At 41.3% G+C, this 16484-nt stretch overlaps 1 protein-coding gene across 1 annotated transcript in view; it reads right to left on the bottom strand.

Annotated features, from left to right (window-relative positions):
• ADAMTS12 (ADAM metallopeptidase with thrombospondin type 1 motif 12) overlaps positions 1 to 16484 on the bottom strand; it is a 411005-nt gene that overhangs the window by 169769 nt on the left and 224752 nt on the right. The window contains exons 4-5 of the mRNA XM_033179311.1: positions 11937 to 12133; positions 10791 to 10874 (exon numbers count right to left, since the gene is read on the bottom strand). Of these exons, the coding sequence (XP_033035202.1) occupies positions 10791 to 10874; positions 11937 to 12133 (281 nt within the window). The remainder of the gene's footprint in view (positions 1 to 10790; positions 10875 to 11936; positions 12134 to 16484) is intronic.

Genomic DNA, 16484 nt, shown 5'->3' with positions numbered 1-16484 from the left:
CACATACACACACCCACATACATACACACCCACACACATATACACACACCCACATACTCACATACACACACACCCACATACATACACACAGAGCCACATACATACACACACATACATACACACGCATCCATATACATACACACACACATCCACGCTATTCTACATCCACACACTCACACATGGATACACCCACACTAAAGTTAATTAAGATCCCTAATTAAATAGCCATGAATATAAAAGCTTATTAGAGTTGAAGCAGCTACACAGGCAGAAATAGAGCTCTTGTTCTCCCTTAGCGCACAGAGTCCCTGGCAAGGGCACACTGTTGAAAGGGGGATTTTATCAGATCTGAAAAGCTCTATCTTTCAATATTGTCCTTTTATACATTGGCTTGAATCACCGTTTTGAAAATCTTACATTCCAATCTCTGTGTGTCTGTTTGGAAAAAGTGAATATTGACAAAGGTCCAGTCTCCCACATTCCTGAACCAAATTCAGCATCAGCAAGGACCCACCTTCATCATTGTGGAGAAAGTCATCTTCCAGATGTTGCATTCCAAATGCGGCCTCCAGTGTTTTCATCATAATTGAGAGCCCATTTCCCTGAAGGGCTCCAGGAATTATGCATTTAATAGTCTCATTTAAAGAGTGAGGGACAGTACCTTAGTCAAGTCACAAAGCAGGCATTGGCAGAGCAGGGCTTGGAACACAGGTTTGCAGCTGTGAGTTTAGGACTAGTGGTTTCCAAACTATTGAAGACTTCTCTAAACTCTGCTTTGAATAATTGGAAAGACTTAGCAATGAACCAATGAATGATTATGGCTTATTTCTACTCCTCAACCTCACAATCCTACCCTCAGTGAGGAGACAAACAGAAAAGCAGATAACCTCTTCTTTCGAGATCCTTACCTCTGTCCTTTTCTTACTCTCTGTCCACTTCCCAGGCTCCTCTGTGAGCCCTTCTTCTTCTGCCTTTCCTTTGGTTCATTGCTTAGTTCACTCTCAATCAGTCATAGTTTTGGAAATCACTCCAAAATATGATTGTTGGCTCCCACATCTGTATCTCATTCCAAACCTCTCCCAGAGTTCAAATTTATGAACCTAAATCTCCTGATGGTCACCTCCACAGGTATTTTCAACTTAGCATCCCCGAAATCCTTTCCTCCCACTTCAACCTGCGATTCCTTCTGTGCCTTCTGTGGTTGCAGGAACCACCATGAGTCCAGTTGCCCAATCTAGAAATGCCAGTGTCTTGTTAGCTCCCTCTCCTCCCATATCCTGCATCCCAATCTGTCATCATGTGCTGCTAATTTTACCTCCTCTAAATCTTTGCTACTTACTGTCCTTAGCCCAAACCTTCGTTTTATGCTTGGTTTACAATATCGTGCCTCTTTTCAAATCCATCCTCCTCACTATTGCCAGGTGGATCAAATCAAAAGTCTGTCCATATCATGACCCATGGCTCAAGATCCTTCGAAGTCTAGCCTCCAGGAAGCTCTCCCTTCATTTGCAACCTCACAGTTTATGCTCCAGCAACAACTGCTTGTATTAGCACTCCCTCAGATCCCCCTCATGTACTTCCACACACCTTCCTTTCTTCTATATGTTCCCTCTTCCTAGATTGCCTTTTTCTCTTACCCCCTTTAACCCATTCAACCTCTACTCATTTTTTAAGATTTAATTTGGGCATTTCCAGGAAGCTTTCCCTGCCCTCTAGTCTGGTTTAGGTTCCTGCCAATATACCTTCTTCAAACTTGGTTCACAGCACTTCCTGTGCTAGGTCGTAATAATCAAATTGTATGCCTGTTTTCCTCTTAGCTCCTCCAGAACAAGAATTGAGGTTTATTCTTCTCCTTGTCTCAGGCATTGAATATATCCTGGTTTACAGCAGGTATACTGACTGACAAAACTGAGGATGCACACCACCCATGAAGGAAAAGAGAAAAGGGAGAGAATATATCCATTAGGCCAGGAAAAGTGAAGACTAGGTGAATGGGAGGTTTTGTGATAAACTAACAAAGGGGCATGTTCTCCTATGGGTCAGGGAAGGGGCAGTAAAGAGGCCAGAAGTTTGAGAATTCAGTAGAAAATCTGCAATAATAATTCCAGTGCCTGTAATAGGAACTGCTAGTAGAAGATTCTACATGAGTGTCTCATGTTTCTGCACATCATCTGAGCAAAGACATAGGTTTTGTTCTGGAGTATCCTTTGAAGGTTGTTGTAAAGGGAACAGCCTTAGAAGATAACATTTTTCCAGGGAAAAGGAAAGATTTACTTTATGTCCATAATAATAAAGGTGATGGCTTCCTCTGGGGCAAAAGTTGAGTAAGTTTGCTTACAATCTATTTTAAAGGATTGGGGCTTTCTTATTTTGGGGGTCTTAAGCTGGGATAAAACCCATTGTATGCATAGCATACACTTGGGCTGCCTGCAACACCCCAGTGCAACTTATAGGACAAGAGGGACAGGTGCAAACCGATGCTCATGTCCCATTATGCTGTGAGCAATAAAGTCCTTGGTCTATGACTCAGAATCTTTATGTCTTCTGCCAGCATTGCATTCATAAAAGCATGGCAGACTAACTTGTTAGCTTGCAAGCAGGGTAAAATCTTAGATTGCTATGGCTTGAATGTCCCCTCAAAAAATCATGTTGAAATTTGATTGCCAATGTAAAGACATCGGGAGGTAGGACCTTTAAGAGGTGATTAAGAGCCCTTGTAAATGGATTAATGGTTATCACGGGATTGAGTTTGTTATTGAAGGGATGAAAAGGATGAGTTCAGTCCTATTTTCTCTCTCTATCTTGGATGCTTGCTTGCCATGTGATGCCTTCCACCATGGAATGACACTCACCAGATGCTGGTGCCATGCTCTTGGACTTCCCAGTCTCCAGAACTATGGGCCAACTAAACTTCTGTTCTTTATAAATGACCTAGTCTGTGCTATTTTGTTATACAGAATGGAGCAGCAGGTGATGGACTAAAACACAGACCCTGCCTAGTTCTTGACAGGAATAAGGAGGATAACAGAGAAAAGGTGATCAAGCAGTAGTGAGAACCACGTTAAGGTTGGACCACCTGAATATATGGACAGGTCTGCATGGTTGTTGAGATTTCTAGCAGCAGGGCTGTTGGGGAAGGAGTAAAAGAGAGGGAAAGAAGCTGAACAGTAAAATAAAATCTCAACATAGGATATTCTTCTTATATTCCAGTTTTGCTATAAGAGTAATTCCAGAATAACCTGAGAGATAGTCATTGATGAGGGGAAAAAATGCTAGGGCTTTAAGTCTACTCTCAAAATCTTTCTTGCTTTCTTCCCATTCCTATTTAAAGTTCCTCGTGCAGACAAAGCAAGTGCACAATTAACTGGGTTGATGATTACCTACAGCTTGATACTTTGACCCTGTGTAGAACTTCCATCTGCAATATGTGACATTTAACACAAATTCAGGGACAGTGTCTTTTCTATTAAATGTCACAGAAAGTTGTAATTGAGCACATTTTTTTCAACCTCTTCAACATCTTAATCTCCAAGTCTCAGAAGGGGTTAAGTCCAAGAAACACTCATTTAATTTACAGAACACTCTCTATCGCAGGAGCCTTGAGAATAGTAATTAGTTATGGATTAAAATGAGGCAGCCCTAAGCACACAAAAAATGCAACAGGACTTCAGAGAGACTATGATGGCTCACAATAAATGCGAGGGAACTTGTGGTAAACATTTTCCATAAAGCATCCTGGAAACTATTTGAGCATGTCAAAACAAACCCCCATTCACACTATTTTTTCCTCATTTCCTTTGCAAACAAAAATAGATTCCTCTTTTTGTTTATTTTTTTTTCCACTTCATCTTCTCAAGCTAATCCAATTCACTTTCCACTTCCCCTTTTCTATACATTTGTGTACGTGAATTAACGGGACAGGAAGCTGACCTAGGGGAAATCATAAAAAGCTCATAAAATAGCTCCACATGGGAAATAATTTTGCAAGAACATGCTTCTGTTATAAATTGTTCTCTCTCTTTGTAAGCTCTCTCTATAATGAAAAAATCTTGTATTGATTTCTCTTGGAATTTCTGATAGCAGTTTTTGACTCAATGCACAATATGACCATGCTCTGCTAGTCAGACTTACGCTACTGAAAGAAAGAGGATGAGGACAGAAGAGACAAGCTGTAAAAGGTTTAGTCTGAAACTTCTCATGTGTCTAAGGGACAACTTATCTGATTACCAGAGGAAAGGATACTTTTTTTAAGGTTCAAGGCCAGCTTGGGCAACATAGCGAGACCCCATCTTTTTAAAAAAATAGCTAGGCATGTTGGCAAGTGCCTGTATTCCTAGCTACTTGGGAGGCTGAGGTGGGAAGATGGCTTGAGGCCAGTAATTCAAAGATACAGGGAACTATGTGCCACTGTACTCCAGCCTGCTTGACAGAGTAAGACTCTGTTCTGTCTTACACACACGCGCACACACACACACACACACACACACACACAAAGAATAAGTCTAAAAATTCTTTGCCAGTATTTTTGATATTTACCCTGAAAGAACAATACAGACCCACACATCAGCTGTGGGGAGGGGTAAACCACCAGCCTAAATTTTTAAAATCAAGAGGCTTTTAATTCTAGAGTTTCCAAAAAAAAAAAGTAGACTCAACACTAAACCACTTTCAGTACACCAAGAAGAATTTCTTTGTGAAAGTGGTCGTCTCCTTCCTGCTGCTATCAGCCCTACTGCTGTACCTTCAAGCCAGCCCAACACCATTAGACTCCTCTGCTGGATGGCATAGTCACCTAGGATGGGATTTACTTGGCTTCATCCAACTCACTCTTATTCCAGTTTTGTCTCTATCTTGTTCTTAAAAGAAGTCTCCAACATCTTATGATCCTGATTTTGTCCTTTAGGTCTTTTATTTTCCTCCAAGGATTTTGAAGTCCTTGTGAAATGAGCATAGTATTAATAAGCTTACAGGGTTTTTGTGGGAGCTAAATGACGATGATGATGATAAAAAGTATAAGACTGACATTAACAAGTAACACTTACTGAGCAGTTTCTACAAGCCAGATACTATGCTAAGTATTACATGAATGAAGACTTTTGATTCTCATGACAATGCTATGAAATACATATAATTATCACTATTTTACAAAATGAGGAAATGGAGACATGGACAAGTTAAGTAACCTACCAAAATTATATGGCTAGTAAGGAGTGGAACTAATGATAAATCTGGTACTCTCCACGGTGTCAAGCTGCTCACAAGAATTGGAGGGAAGAGTCTAATCCCATCCCTAACCCCAGGGCAAGAGGGGAGTGGGGAGGGGGCATCAAACAAATTGGTCTAAAATGGAAAGGGCTTAGAGGTCAAGTTTGAGTCCAAGTCCTAGGAGAAAATTAAAAGGATAGAATTGGGGCTATAAAATGAAAATAAGAGCTCAATTAAGGGATAGACAGGGACATGACAGGAGTGAGAGCAAGCTGGCTCCTATCTGAACCCACTGTCTGTTTTCTTGGCCCATGGTTTCTTAATATGTTTGACATGTCTTTTCAGAACATGGTTTTGTGTACCTCAGTTACCTCAGTTTCCACTGCTTTGAAATATGACTATCTAGCCTATGAGAAAGCCTCCAAATTGTTCCAAAGTGAGTTTTACACCTAGTACTCCAATTTATTCTCAAAATGTGATGAAATCCCATAGTGGTCTTTAGATGGCAGTAACTGACAAACAAGCTGCATCTTTTGTGTATACCCTAACCTCAAAGTCTCTTGAAACTCACCTCAGAAAAATAAAGCCCCGAATAGTGTTACCCATGAGACGTATTTAGAATAAGAAAGATAAGAGTGATAGAAAGTCACTGATAAAAGGAATCTATCTCAGAGACTCAGTCTTGGGATTCCCTACCTCACACACTTTCCACAGGGCCTGAGTGATCTCTCTAATTCCATTTGTTGGTTTGGAATAATCTAGAGTATCCCACAGGATTAGATCCAAAGTCCTTATGTGGCCACAAGGCCCATGGCAACTTGGTTGCCATTGGCCCTGGTTCACTGACAGACTGCTGGCCTCATTCGCACACTTTCTCCTATGTAGTATTTGAACAAATATTTATTGAGGGTCTATTATATACCGGTGAGCAACACCAAACTCAACTTCTGCTCTTAAGTCTTACATACTAATTGAGGAAACTGTATCAATCAAATAGATCTAAGATTACAACTGTGAAACATGCTGTGGATGAGAAATGCAGTTTTATGGGAGTCAATAACAGAATCTTACTAGGAAAGGGGGTCAGGAAAGGCTTCCCCATGGAAGTGACACTGGAGTTGTGATCTGAGAGATTAGGTTGTTAACTAAGTGAAGACAAGAAGACAGTCCAGGCAACAACAAGACCAGAGGCAGGCCTTGAAAAACCCTGATGAATAAGAGTATTGCTACCTCTCAAGAGCAAAGGCAGGAATAGCGAGAGATGAGAAAGGGAATCAGAAAACCACTGGACTAAACTAAGCCAGGTGTGGCGGTTGCAGAAGGGGTGGCAGGAGGGTGGATATGATCAGATTACCATTTTCAGATTATCCTAACTACATTGAGGAAACAAGATGAAAAGAAATTTAATTGGTTTTGAGTAGACCAGAAAGTGTATACCACTATAGTCCAGAAAAGAGAAAACTGTAGCTTTAATTGAAGTGATATAAATGGTCAATTTATATGGAGATGGTCAGATAAATGGTCAGTACCTGATAACAGACTTGACATGGGAGGGAGAGAAGGAGGTATCATCAGTGCATCCAGATTTCTGGCTTCTGCAACTGAAAGGATAATGTCATGTGCAGACATGAGCAACACGGGACAAACTCAAGTGCGAGTGGAGATGGGCAGGTTTTGATTGGCTGCTTTCTCTCCTGCCTCCAGCACAATCACTTTGTTTCCTTTGTATCACAACAAGACTTCTTAACCTCCCATTGTGTGGTCCAATATCAGTGATATGTCCACTGCCTGTCATATGCATAGTGCTGGCTTAAGAATAAAGCCACTGTCCATGCAGGTCCCTCCACCTGGAATTTCCTTCCTGTGTTAGTCCATTTTCACATTGCTATAAAAGAACTGCCCAAGACTGGGTAATTTATAAGGGAAAGAGGTTTAATTGGCTCACAGTTCAGCATGGCTGGGGAGGCCTCAGGAAACTTACAATCATGGTGGAAGGTGAAGGGGAAGCAAGGTACCTTCTTCACAAGGTGGAAGGAAGGAGAAGTGCCGAGCAGAGGGTGAATAGCTGCTTATGAAACCATCAGATCTCATGAGAACTCACTCACTACCACAAGAACAACAAGGGGAAACCACCCCCATGATTCAATTAGCCTAACCATATCACTTCCTCACTAGTTAATTCCTTTTTATTTTCTAAAATCCCATCTTAGACATCCAAGTACCCTTTCCTATTGCAGTACTTTTATAGTCATGCCAATCTTAACTTGCATTTTCTGTTTGTGCTTTTGTGCAGTAGACTCAAAGTTCCTCAGAATCAGGAAATGGGACTTCTGTTCATATTTGCATCCCTGGTGCTAGCACAGGATTTGACATACGCCTAATGATCCACAACTCTCTTCTCATTATGGATTAAGAAAAATGGGCATGGAGCAATGATGTAACTTCCTTAGAGTTGTTGAACTCAGGTCAACTTGCTCAAAGGAGTCATAGCACTGAATCTCACACTCTGCTTCCTGTGCCTGCCATGGTGACATTAGTTAAGGGCTGGAATCATTGCTGTCTGTTGTTGGGCTGCTTATTAGTCACACATGTGAAGAATGGCTTGAGCCGTTTCCTAGGAGTTAGGAAAATGAGAATTGTGGACTGCAATTCTGCTGTTAACTTGTGAACCCTGTACCAATTAGAGACTCCATAAAAGCTTGAATGAGGATAATATTTGGCAACTGGGAGGTAGAGAGTCATGGCTTCCTGAAGCAAGCCATGTGTGTCTCTTTACACTTGCAAAACCAGTTTGGTAGAGAAGAGGAGAAACAATGTGACTGTGATGGAGTCAGGGGACAGTGGCCAATCAAGCTCCTTCAAACAACTTCACTGGCATCAACATGCCACGGAGATGCCCTGGTGACATTATTTCTCGGGAATGAAGAGATGTGGAGTTTAAAGGGGCCTGATCCGTGGAAGCCACATTATGAAATCCTACCAGTGGTGCTGCTGGGACTACAGAGGGTCAAGATTTTTCCTTCTGTTTTATATGACAGCAATTCAAACCCAAGGATTTTTCCTTCTTACTCCCAGAAGTAGCTTTCTCTTTGTTTTTCTTTTTTTGGTCTGAAAATGCTAAATGTTTCTTCACATTTGTATCTAGGAATGCCTATGTGTTCAACCAGTATGACAAAGAAAATTTTTTCTCCAAAGTATCAAAGCATGCTTTTAAAAAGTCAAAAACACAATTCTCATATAAATATATAATGAGCACATGTTCAAGATGTATTTAACTCATTAGCGAGGAGACAGGCAAGATAATTTGGTTCCTTAATGAGGGGATAGGCTAGATGGCAAAGCTGGTTCAAAGGCAGATGCAAAAAACTGATGCAGCTATAGCCAGTGGGGGAGAACTGCTGAATGAGATTGCTAAGTTAGATACAAAATTAGACATCAATTTTTCTTGGTCTGGTTCCACCAACCAATACAACCATCTTCAGAATTATCTTCTCTGCTGTACACAAATCATTTTCACCTCTACTAGGCAAAAACAATTTGTACCCTATCATTTACTACAATGTCAACATCTAACTTTACCACATGTGTGCCCCAATCAATGGTAAACAACCAGTTACATTTTCATAGAGGTGTCTTTAAACCTTGAAAGGATATATAGTTTTCATGTTGCCTGTTTTCCAAGTTTTGGATACATTTTCTTAATAAAAGACCACAGGAAGGGAAATGACATACCCATTGGTATTCCAAGATACCCAAAGTATGTTTCAGGTGACAGAGGGAGATGGGGTTACAGGGGAAAGGAGAAAAAATGGATCCCCACTCCACAGATTGTTTTAAAAATAAACTTCTAACACACATGATCATGGAGACTTTTCCTGTCAAGAAAACAATAAGCCTTCCCTTGGCATTTTGACTGCAGGTCTCTTGCTGATGGGGAGATGAATGATGCGGTTCTTTACATATCCCAGCTGCTGGTTAAGCTCTATAGATTGCAAGGGCATTTCATCAGTTGGTTGGTCCTACTATTCATTACATTTCACTTCATTCATTCATTTGTATCCCAGGCACTGTGTTAGGTGTTGGGGATCTAACAGAAAAGAGACACATGGCTTCCGTCCTCGTGGAATTCACATTCTGGTAGAGGTGTGATAGGCAAAAAAAGAGTAAACAAATACACAGAATCATGATGAATTCTGAGACTGCCATCATTCTGTGATGAAAAGCAATAAGAGGGGTCTACTTTGAATGAATTGGTCACTGAGACCTCTCTGAAGAGGCAGCATTTATGGAGCATTTATGGAGCATGAGGCATGAGGCATGAGAATGTGCCAGTCATGTGCAGAACCAGGAGAGGGATGTTTCAGGCACTGGGAACCACAAGTGCATAGACAGTGAGTGTGAGAGTAGGAAACAAGGAAGAGAGTAACACAAGCAAAGACCAGAAAGGCAGATGGAGGCAAGATCATGAAAGTCTCCACAGGTCACAGTAAGAAATTTTGAATTTGTTCTAAAAAGAACCAGAAAGCCATTAAAGGGTTTTGCGCAGTGCAGCACCTCAGTTTGTATTTAAAATGATCAATTATGGCTGCATTTAAAATGATCCTCCATGGAGAATGAATTCTGATGCCAAGGCTGAAAATAGGAAGCAACCATTTGGGAGTTCACTGCAGTAGCCTATGCAAGATATGATAAGGCCAAAACAATGTGATGACTGCAGAGATGATGAACAGTAGGTGGTTTTGAGACGTATTTTAGAAGTAAGACCACGGTGGGCCTTGTTATTGGAAGATATGATAAAAGGAATCAAGAATGTCTCCTGGGCTTACATAACCAATGCATAATAGTACTGTTGGGTAAGGTGGTGATTTGGGGAATGGAGACGGCAGAATTGAGACGATTTAGGCAGGGAGTAATCAAGGTTCCTTTCTGGATTTATTACGTTTTCAAGACTGAATTGACTTTGACACATTCAGGTGGAGATTTCAAGTAAGTAATTGGATACGAGCCTGAAGCTCAACGAAGACGTCTTGGTTGGAGATATCAATTGAGAGTCTGAGAGATGACATATAAATCTCTTACATTTATATAAGACTTATATTTATATAAATGTAAGTCTCTAAAAATAGATGAAATCTCCAAAGGTAAATGTGCAGATAGACAAGAAGTCCCAAATCTGAGAGACTTGTGTTAAATATGCAAGAAGTAAATTAATAGTATCAAAGGTTCAACATTTCCATGTTTTTCTTACCTGTTACTGAAACCATCCAACCATGTCGTGATTTAGTCTATTTCTTTTGTAGAACATCTTTGGTGACTGTGGTGAGTCTTATGTTTATGTTATTAGATGCAATGACTGTCAAGAGATTCCAACTATGTATATTTTGGAAATGTTATCCATATCCATATCCATATCCCTCTCAGTATCACTGAATTCCCAAGAGAATAACACAGAAATAATATTTTCCTTCTCAATGGACTTCCAAACACTTTCTGGTACCCTCTTTCTTGTCTACCAAGAACTCCCCTGAAAAAAGGAGGTAGGAAGTGTGAGGATATATAGCAGAATAGTGAAGGGAAAATGTTACCTCTTCTTCTTCAAGTAGAATGAGCCGAACCACAACAATGTGAATTGCATTGCCAATGCTTGGGTTATGGAACAACCCGGTGACCTAGGGTCAGAAATAGAAAACCATTAGCTCCACATGAAGAGATAATAAATAAACACCAGAGGAGACAATAGCATTGTAATGCACATAAAATAAAGGTTTTCTTATAGGTCAGAAATGTTTAGTGGTATGCTAAGAAGAGTGAAATGTGCCCATGGCTCATTCCACATTACAATATTTACAGACAATCTTTCAGGGTGATTGCTTGGTTGTGTGTTTGAGGGATTAACATTTTTCTTTTCTTAACCCAGCCCACAGTGTTCTCCTCTTTTATTATCAGTTACTCAGGCAAATACCTTTTCCCATCTCAATAGGACTAACATCCTCTTGAAGGCAGACAACATCAATAATGCAAATAGAAAGCTTTAAATTAGGAGTCATTAACTTTATTCCAATTATATTTCTAACTACTTTGAGGAAATTATGTTCTAGTCCTTGGCCTCAGTTTACCCCTTTGGTTTACTAACATAAACCGATGAGACAAAGCTGCACAAAAAGGATTGAGTCACTTGGTAAATACCTACTAGAAATATATAACTAATAAATGATACAATGTTCCCAGCATATACAATTTTAAGGGAAAGACTAATTTATCCTTAATTTTCATCCATATTCATCCTTAGGCAGGTACTAGTTTCACATATATATTTACAAAAATAAGTTAAAAGGACCAAAGAAAGGCCTTTCTTATTTATGTAAGCATTTTTTTTTTTTTTTTTTTAGATGGAGTCTCACTCTTTTGCCCAGGCTGGAGTGCAGTGGCATGATCTCGGCTCACTGCAACCTCGGCCTCCTGGGTTCAAGCAATTCTCCTGCCTCAGTCTCCTGAGTAGCTGGGATTACAGGCACCTGCCACCACACCAAGCTAATTTTTGTATTTTTAGTAGAGATGGGGTTTCACCATGCTGGTCAGGCTGGTCTCGAACCCCTGACCTCATGATCCACCCACCTTGGCCTCCCAAAGTGCTGGGATTACAGGCGTGAGCCACCGCGCCCAGCCCCATGTAAGCATTTCTAATGATATCTCTTCACCAGCTGCCCCAGCCCCCATGTAGTACGGCATACCATGTTCATGATGGTCAGGATGTAGGACTCCACATTCTCACTCCTATGGTATTCAATCATCTTTGTGTCGGCCACCACCAGTGTCTCCACCCATCTCTCCTTGCTGATGGAACGCCGAGAGAGGCTTCTGCTTGGCAAGTTGTGCCTCTCCCACTTCTCCCACCATAGCTCTTGCTTCTGGGAGATATTAACACTATCTAAACAGTAAACAGAAGACAATGGTCTACCACTGTATATGTCTCATATATTATCTACTTATGTTTGTAAAGATGCAAGGCCATAAATTTAATCTACTTTAATAATATAAATGCAATGTCTTTACATACATGACTGAAATAGACCAATTTAAATAAATATGACCAAGAGAAATTTGAATCTTACAGAGAGGTTCAAAAAGTACTTTATAAAAATGTTTATTACCTACTACATTAAATGATGTCTTCCTCTATTGAAAAGACATAATCAACAATGGGAACTTTCTCTTTCTTCTTCTCCTCTAAATTATTCAGTGCTACTGTGTGCAAGGCAATATGCCTGGCTTTTAAATGCCACATTGTTTATCCTCATGAATAACTAAGGTACATATTCTTCTCTCCATTTTGCAAATGTGGAAATTGATGCTCAAAGTGGCTGATTAAATAACTTTCCCAAAGCTGCACAGCCCATCAGTCAGTAAAAGGTTCAGTATTTTCCATGCCCTAAAATCATGCATTTAAAAAAATATACACCACACTGTTTCCTACAGAGTAAACATGTATAAAACCGTAGTATATATAAGCTGAAAACCTGCCGAAGGTTCCAGGCATTCTATTTGAAGATGGCACAAAAAGAGGTGGAAAAGATCCAAAGAAGGACAGCAAAATTATCAAGGTGACTAACAGATTTTAGTGTGAAAAGGATTTGATATATGAGGGCCATGGTTTGGAAGATGAAATCTAGGAGAGGCTATAGAATGATAAAGAAAGTCAGACAGTAGCTTCACGGAACCATTCTCAAAATCCCAGAATACTGTAAGGAGGGAGCACGTTCCAACTTGAAAGAGGTCTGTTCAAAACCATAATGAATAAAAGGCTACCTCACACATCAGGAAGCAAGTACTTAACCCAAGTGGAAGTCAAGTGTAAAAAGTTCCAGTGGGCTCAGAATGGCTTAGGGTGCCAAGGAAAGACAGGTTGACCAGAAGAGAGTAAAGAAAGAAGCCTGGGCTGATACAGGGGCAGCGCCTGGGTCTTTGAAGATTCCTATCAGGATCACAGCCACGAACACTTCCTGCCTCTCCCTCATCTGCACCCGGGGACCCTGGCAGGGGCAGAACATCGAAGCAGAGTGGCAAACCTCATGTCCCCTTCCTAATCTCGGGTAATGGTTATCCAGTCTGAACTTGAATACTTCAGCAGGAGGAGGGGACACTCAACAACTCACAGGGCATCTTGTTCTATTGGGAAATTCTCGACGGCATTGACCTGAAACCTGCCTCTCCGTCATTCCTCCTTGTTAGTTCTGGTCCTGTTCTCTGAAACATCTAGAACTACACCCCCTCCTGAGGCCCTGCCTCAGAACCTGAGTTGGAACAACTAACACCATATCCTGCCCTCTCCCCTGGTGCTCTCTAGGCTGTGGGAGTTGCTTACATCGATTTGTGTGTAACCCTTCCTGGTTCCTCAGTTTCACTGTCCATATGAAGTTAGAACACGTTTGGTGATACTGACAAAAGAAATGATACATCATCATAGGTCTAAATAAATTCAAACTCTAGCATTGTGAGTTTTGCTTCAAAATAATAATGCTGTACTTTGATATAACACTTCTGAGAAATAATCTGGGATTAAGTAAACTTTGGAGGGAAGTCCTGTGAAGATTTAAAAACGGGGAGATGGTTAACCCCTCATCTGAATGGAACAATTTTCTAGTTTCCTTCTCCACTCACTTTGCATGGGGAAGCATCAATTCCGTCAGAAATATCAAGATTTTATCAATGGTTTCTAACTTTCTGAAACCCCCTCCCTCATTCCCCCATCAGCTTTTGTCCCTGTTTTGAATCTCATGCGAATGTTTTCAAATCACTATCTGCTTTCAGATGTCTCTAGATAAGCCAAGCAGCCAGCCTCCTTTGAGCCCACGTGGGCTGGTGTTTTCTGAAAGGGCTGTTACAGGTTGGGTTGAGTACAGGAATCACGTCAATGTGGATTCGGTCCCATCTTTCTCTCAGGCCCCTCCTATCTTGCTGGGCGGGACAGGTCTGCTGTAACCAGGAGGCTGCTCCGCGCCGCCCTGACCTTGTGTGTGGGGGTGACTGGCAGAGAGTTTTCTCACCCAGTGCCCTCACAAAGCTCTTGAGGCCTTCGCCCTTCTTCTCCCTTGGCCCCTGCAGGCTCAGCCTCCCTCCCTTGGGTGCCGGTCCCCTCACAGAGGCTTCAGCTCACCTCAGCAGGCAAAGACTGTGCGGTGCACAGCCCCTCATTAAAGCAGAACCCTGTGCTCCTGGCTGCAGCCTCTGTCCTCACCCTCAGATATCTACTGTTAGGTGCTAGCAGGAAGCTGTCATGGGTGAGAAACATGTAGAAAAAAGAAGTAGTTTCTCTGCTTCCCTTAGTCCTTTCTTTTTTTTTTTTTTTTTTTTTTTTTTGAGACGGAGTCTCGCACTGCATCCCAGGCTGGAGTGCAGTGGCCAGATCTCAGCTCATTGCAAGCTCCGCCTCCTGGGTCTACGCCATTCTCCCGCCTCAGCCTCCCGAGTAGCTGGGACTACAGGTGCCCGCCACGTCGCCCAGCTAGTTTTTTGTATTTTTTAGTAGAGACGGGGTTTCACCGTGTTAGCCAGGATGGTCTCGATCTCCTGACCTCGTGATCCGCCCGTCTCGGCCTCCCAAAGTGCTGGGATTACAGGCTTGAGCCACCGCGCCCGGCAGTCCTGTCTTTCTTTACTTACTTCTTCTTTACTCTTCCCTTTTTCTACCTTTTATCCCTCAGTGTTGACAAAGAGAGTTGCTAGGTACTGAATGTTTGCATCCTGCCCAGACGCAGATGTTGAAGCCCTAATCCCCAAGGTAATGGTATTTGGAGGTGGGGCCTTTAGATGGCAGTTAGGCTGAAATGAATTTGTGACAGTGGAGCCCCCATCATGGGATTAGTGTCCTTATAAGAAAAGGAGGAGACATCAGAGCCCTCTCGTTCTCTCAGAGAGAGGAGACAGATGAAGACACAGCAGGAAGATATATACATCTCTCTCTCTCTCTCTCTCTCTCTCCTCTCTCTCTCTCTCTCTCTATTCTTTCTCTCTATATAGGCACTGAATATATGTTATATATATTTATTTTCTCTTTCTCTATATAGGCACTGTTTGTGTGTGTGTGTATATGTATATATATGAGAGAGAGAGAGAGAGAGAGAGAGAAAGATCTTGGACTTGACCTTGGACTTCCAGTCTCTAGAATTGTGAGAAATAAATTTCTGCTGTTTAGGACACCCAATCTCTAGCATTTTGTTATAGCAGCCTGAGCTAACTAAGACACAAGTTTTTTTTTTTTAAAGACATCTTTAAAGTCCAAGTTACTTTCATTTTTTCAGCAAATAGGTAGTTACTCAGTAGTAAACAGTCATATAGGAGGAAATATGGAAATGAGAGATGGGGTCTGCTAAAGGCATGCATCTATGTAAACTTTTTCAACAAAACCTACATTAAGCACTTATTAAAGTTCAGGTCCTATACTAAGCACATAGCACCATACCTCATTTAACTGTGCCAAGAAATCTATGAGATAAGCCCTCTTATGATCACCATCTTATAGATGAAGAACTTGAGGCTCAAAAAGATTAGGTAATTGTCCTAAAGTCACATAGTAAATGACAGATTCAGTCATCTGTGTGATTTCACTACAGCAACAACAAACATTTATACAATAGGTTTTCTGGGCAATGCCTGACTTACTGAATAGAGACAAAGAAGTGTGTGACGTGATCCTTGACTTTACGCAACAACCAATCTATTTCTGGGTGATGAGACATAAACACAAGAAAAATTGCCATCATTGGGGTTCAAGTAATTCCCAAAGAGAAATATCAGTTATATTATAGATAGTGCCGGAAGCTTTGCGGAAGTGGTAGGATCTGAACTGGGCCTTGACAGGACTGAGCTGGGGGAGAGGACTGTATATATGTAGACTGACTCTGCAGAGTTCTAGTGAAATCTCAGATTTGATGGAAGAATTGTTTCTACTAAGCAATTTCAGAAAGTACGAGAAACCAGCCCTACACATTTATCTCCAAAGCTGATGACAAAGACAGCTAGTTCTTTGGGTCAGGTGAGGGGCTGATGATTCTGGGAAGCTCGCCTGACTGTTCCCCATCATACACATCACTGCGTTTAGAGATCCCTCTTCTCAGCTGGCATAGCTTCTGGCCACACTTCAATCTGAGTACTTTTTATATTGCTATAATTTCCTGTTATTTAAGGAGCTTTCTAATTAGGCTTTAAGCAACTAAAGGGCTAGAAAAACATCTTCTTTGGCCTTTGCCCCAATCCTAATACCATAACAGGCAAAAGTGGCA

This window comes from Trachypithecus francoisi, unplaced genomic scaffold, assembly GCF_009764315.1.
Source record: "Trachypithecus francoisi isolate TF-2019V2 unplaced genomic scaffold, Tfra_2.0 Lachesis_group2, whole genome shotgun sequence".
NCBI classification, from domain to species: Eukaryota; Metazoa; Chordata; class Mammalia; order Primates; family Cercopithecidae; genus Trachypithecus; species Trachypithecus francoisi.
The sequence above is the reverse complement of the archived record's forward strand: the minus strand, read 5'-3'. Positions and strand labels throughout refer to the sequence as shown.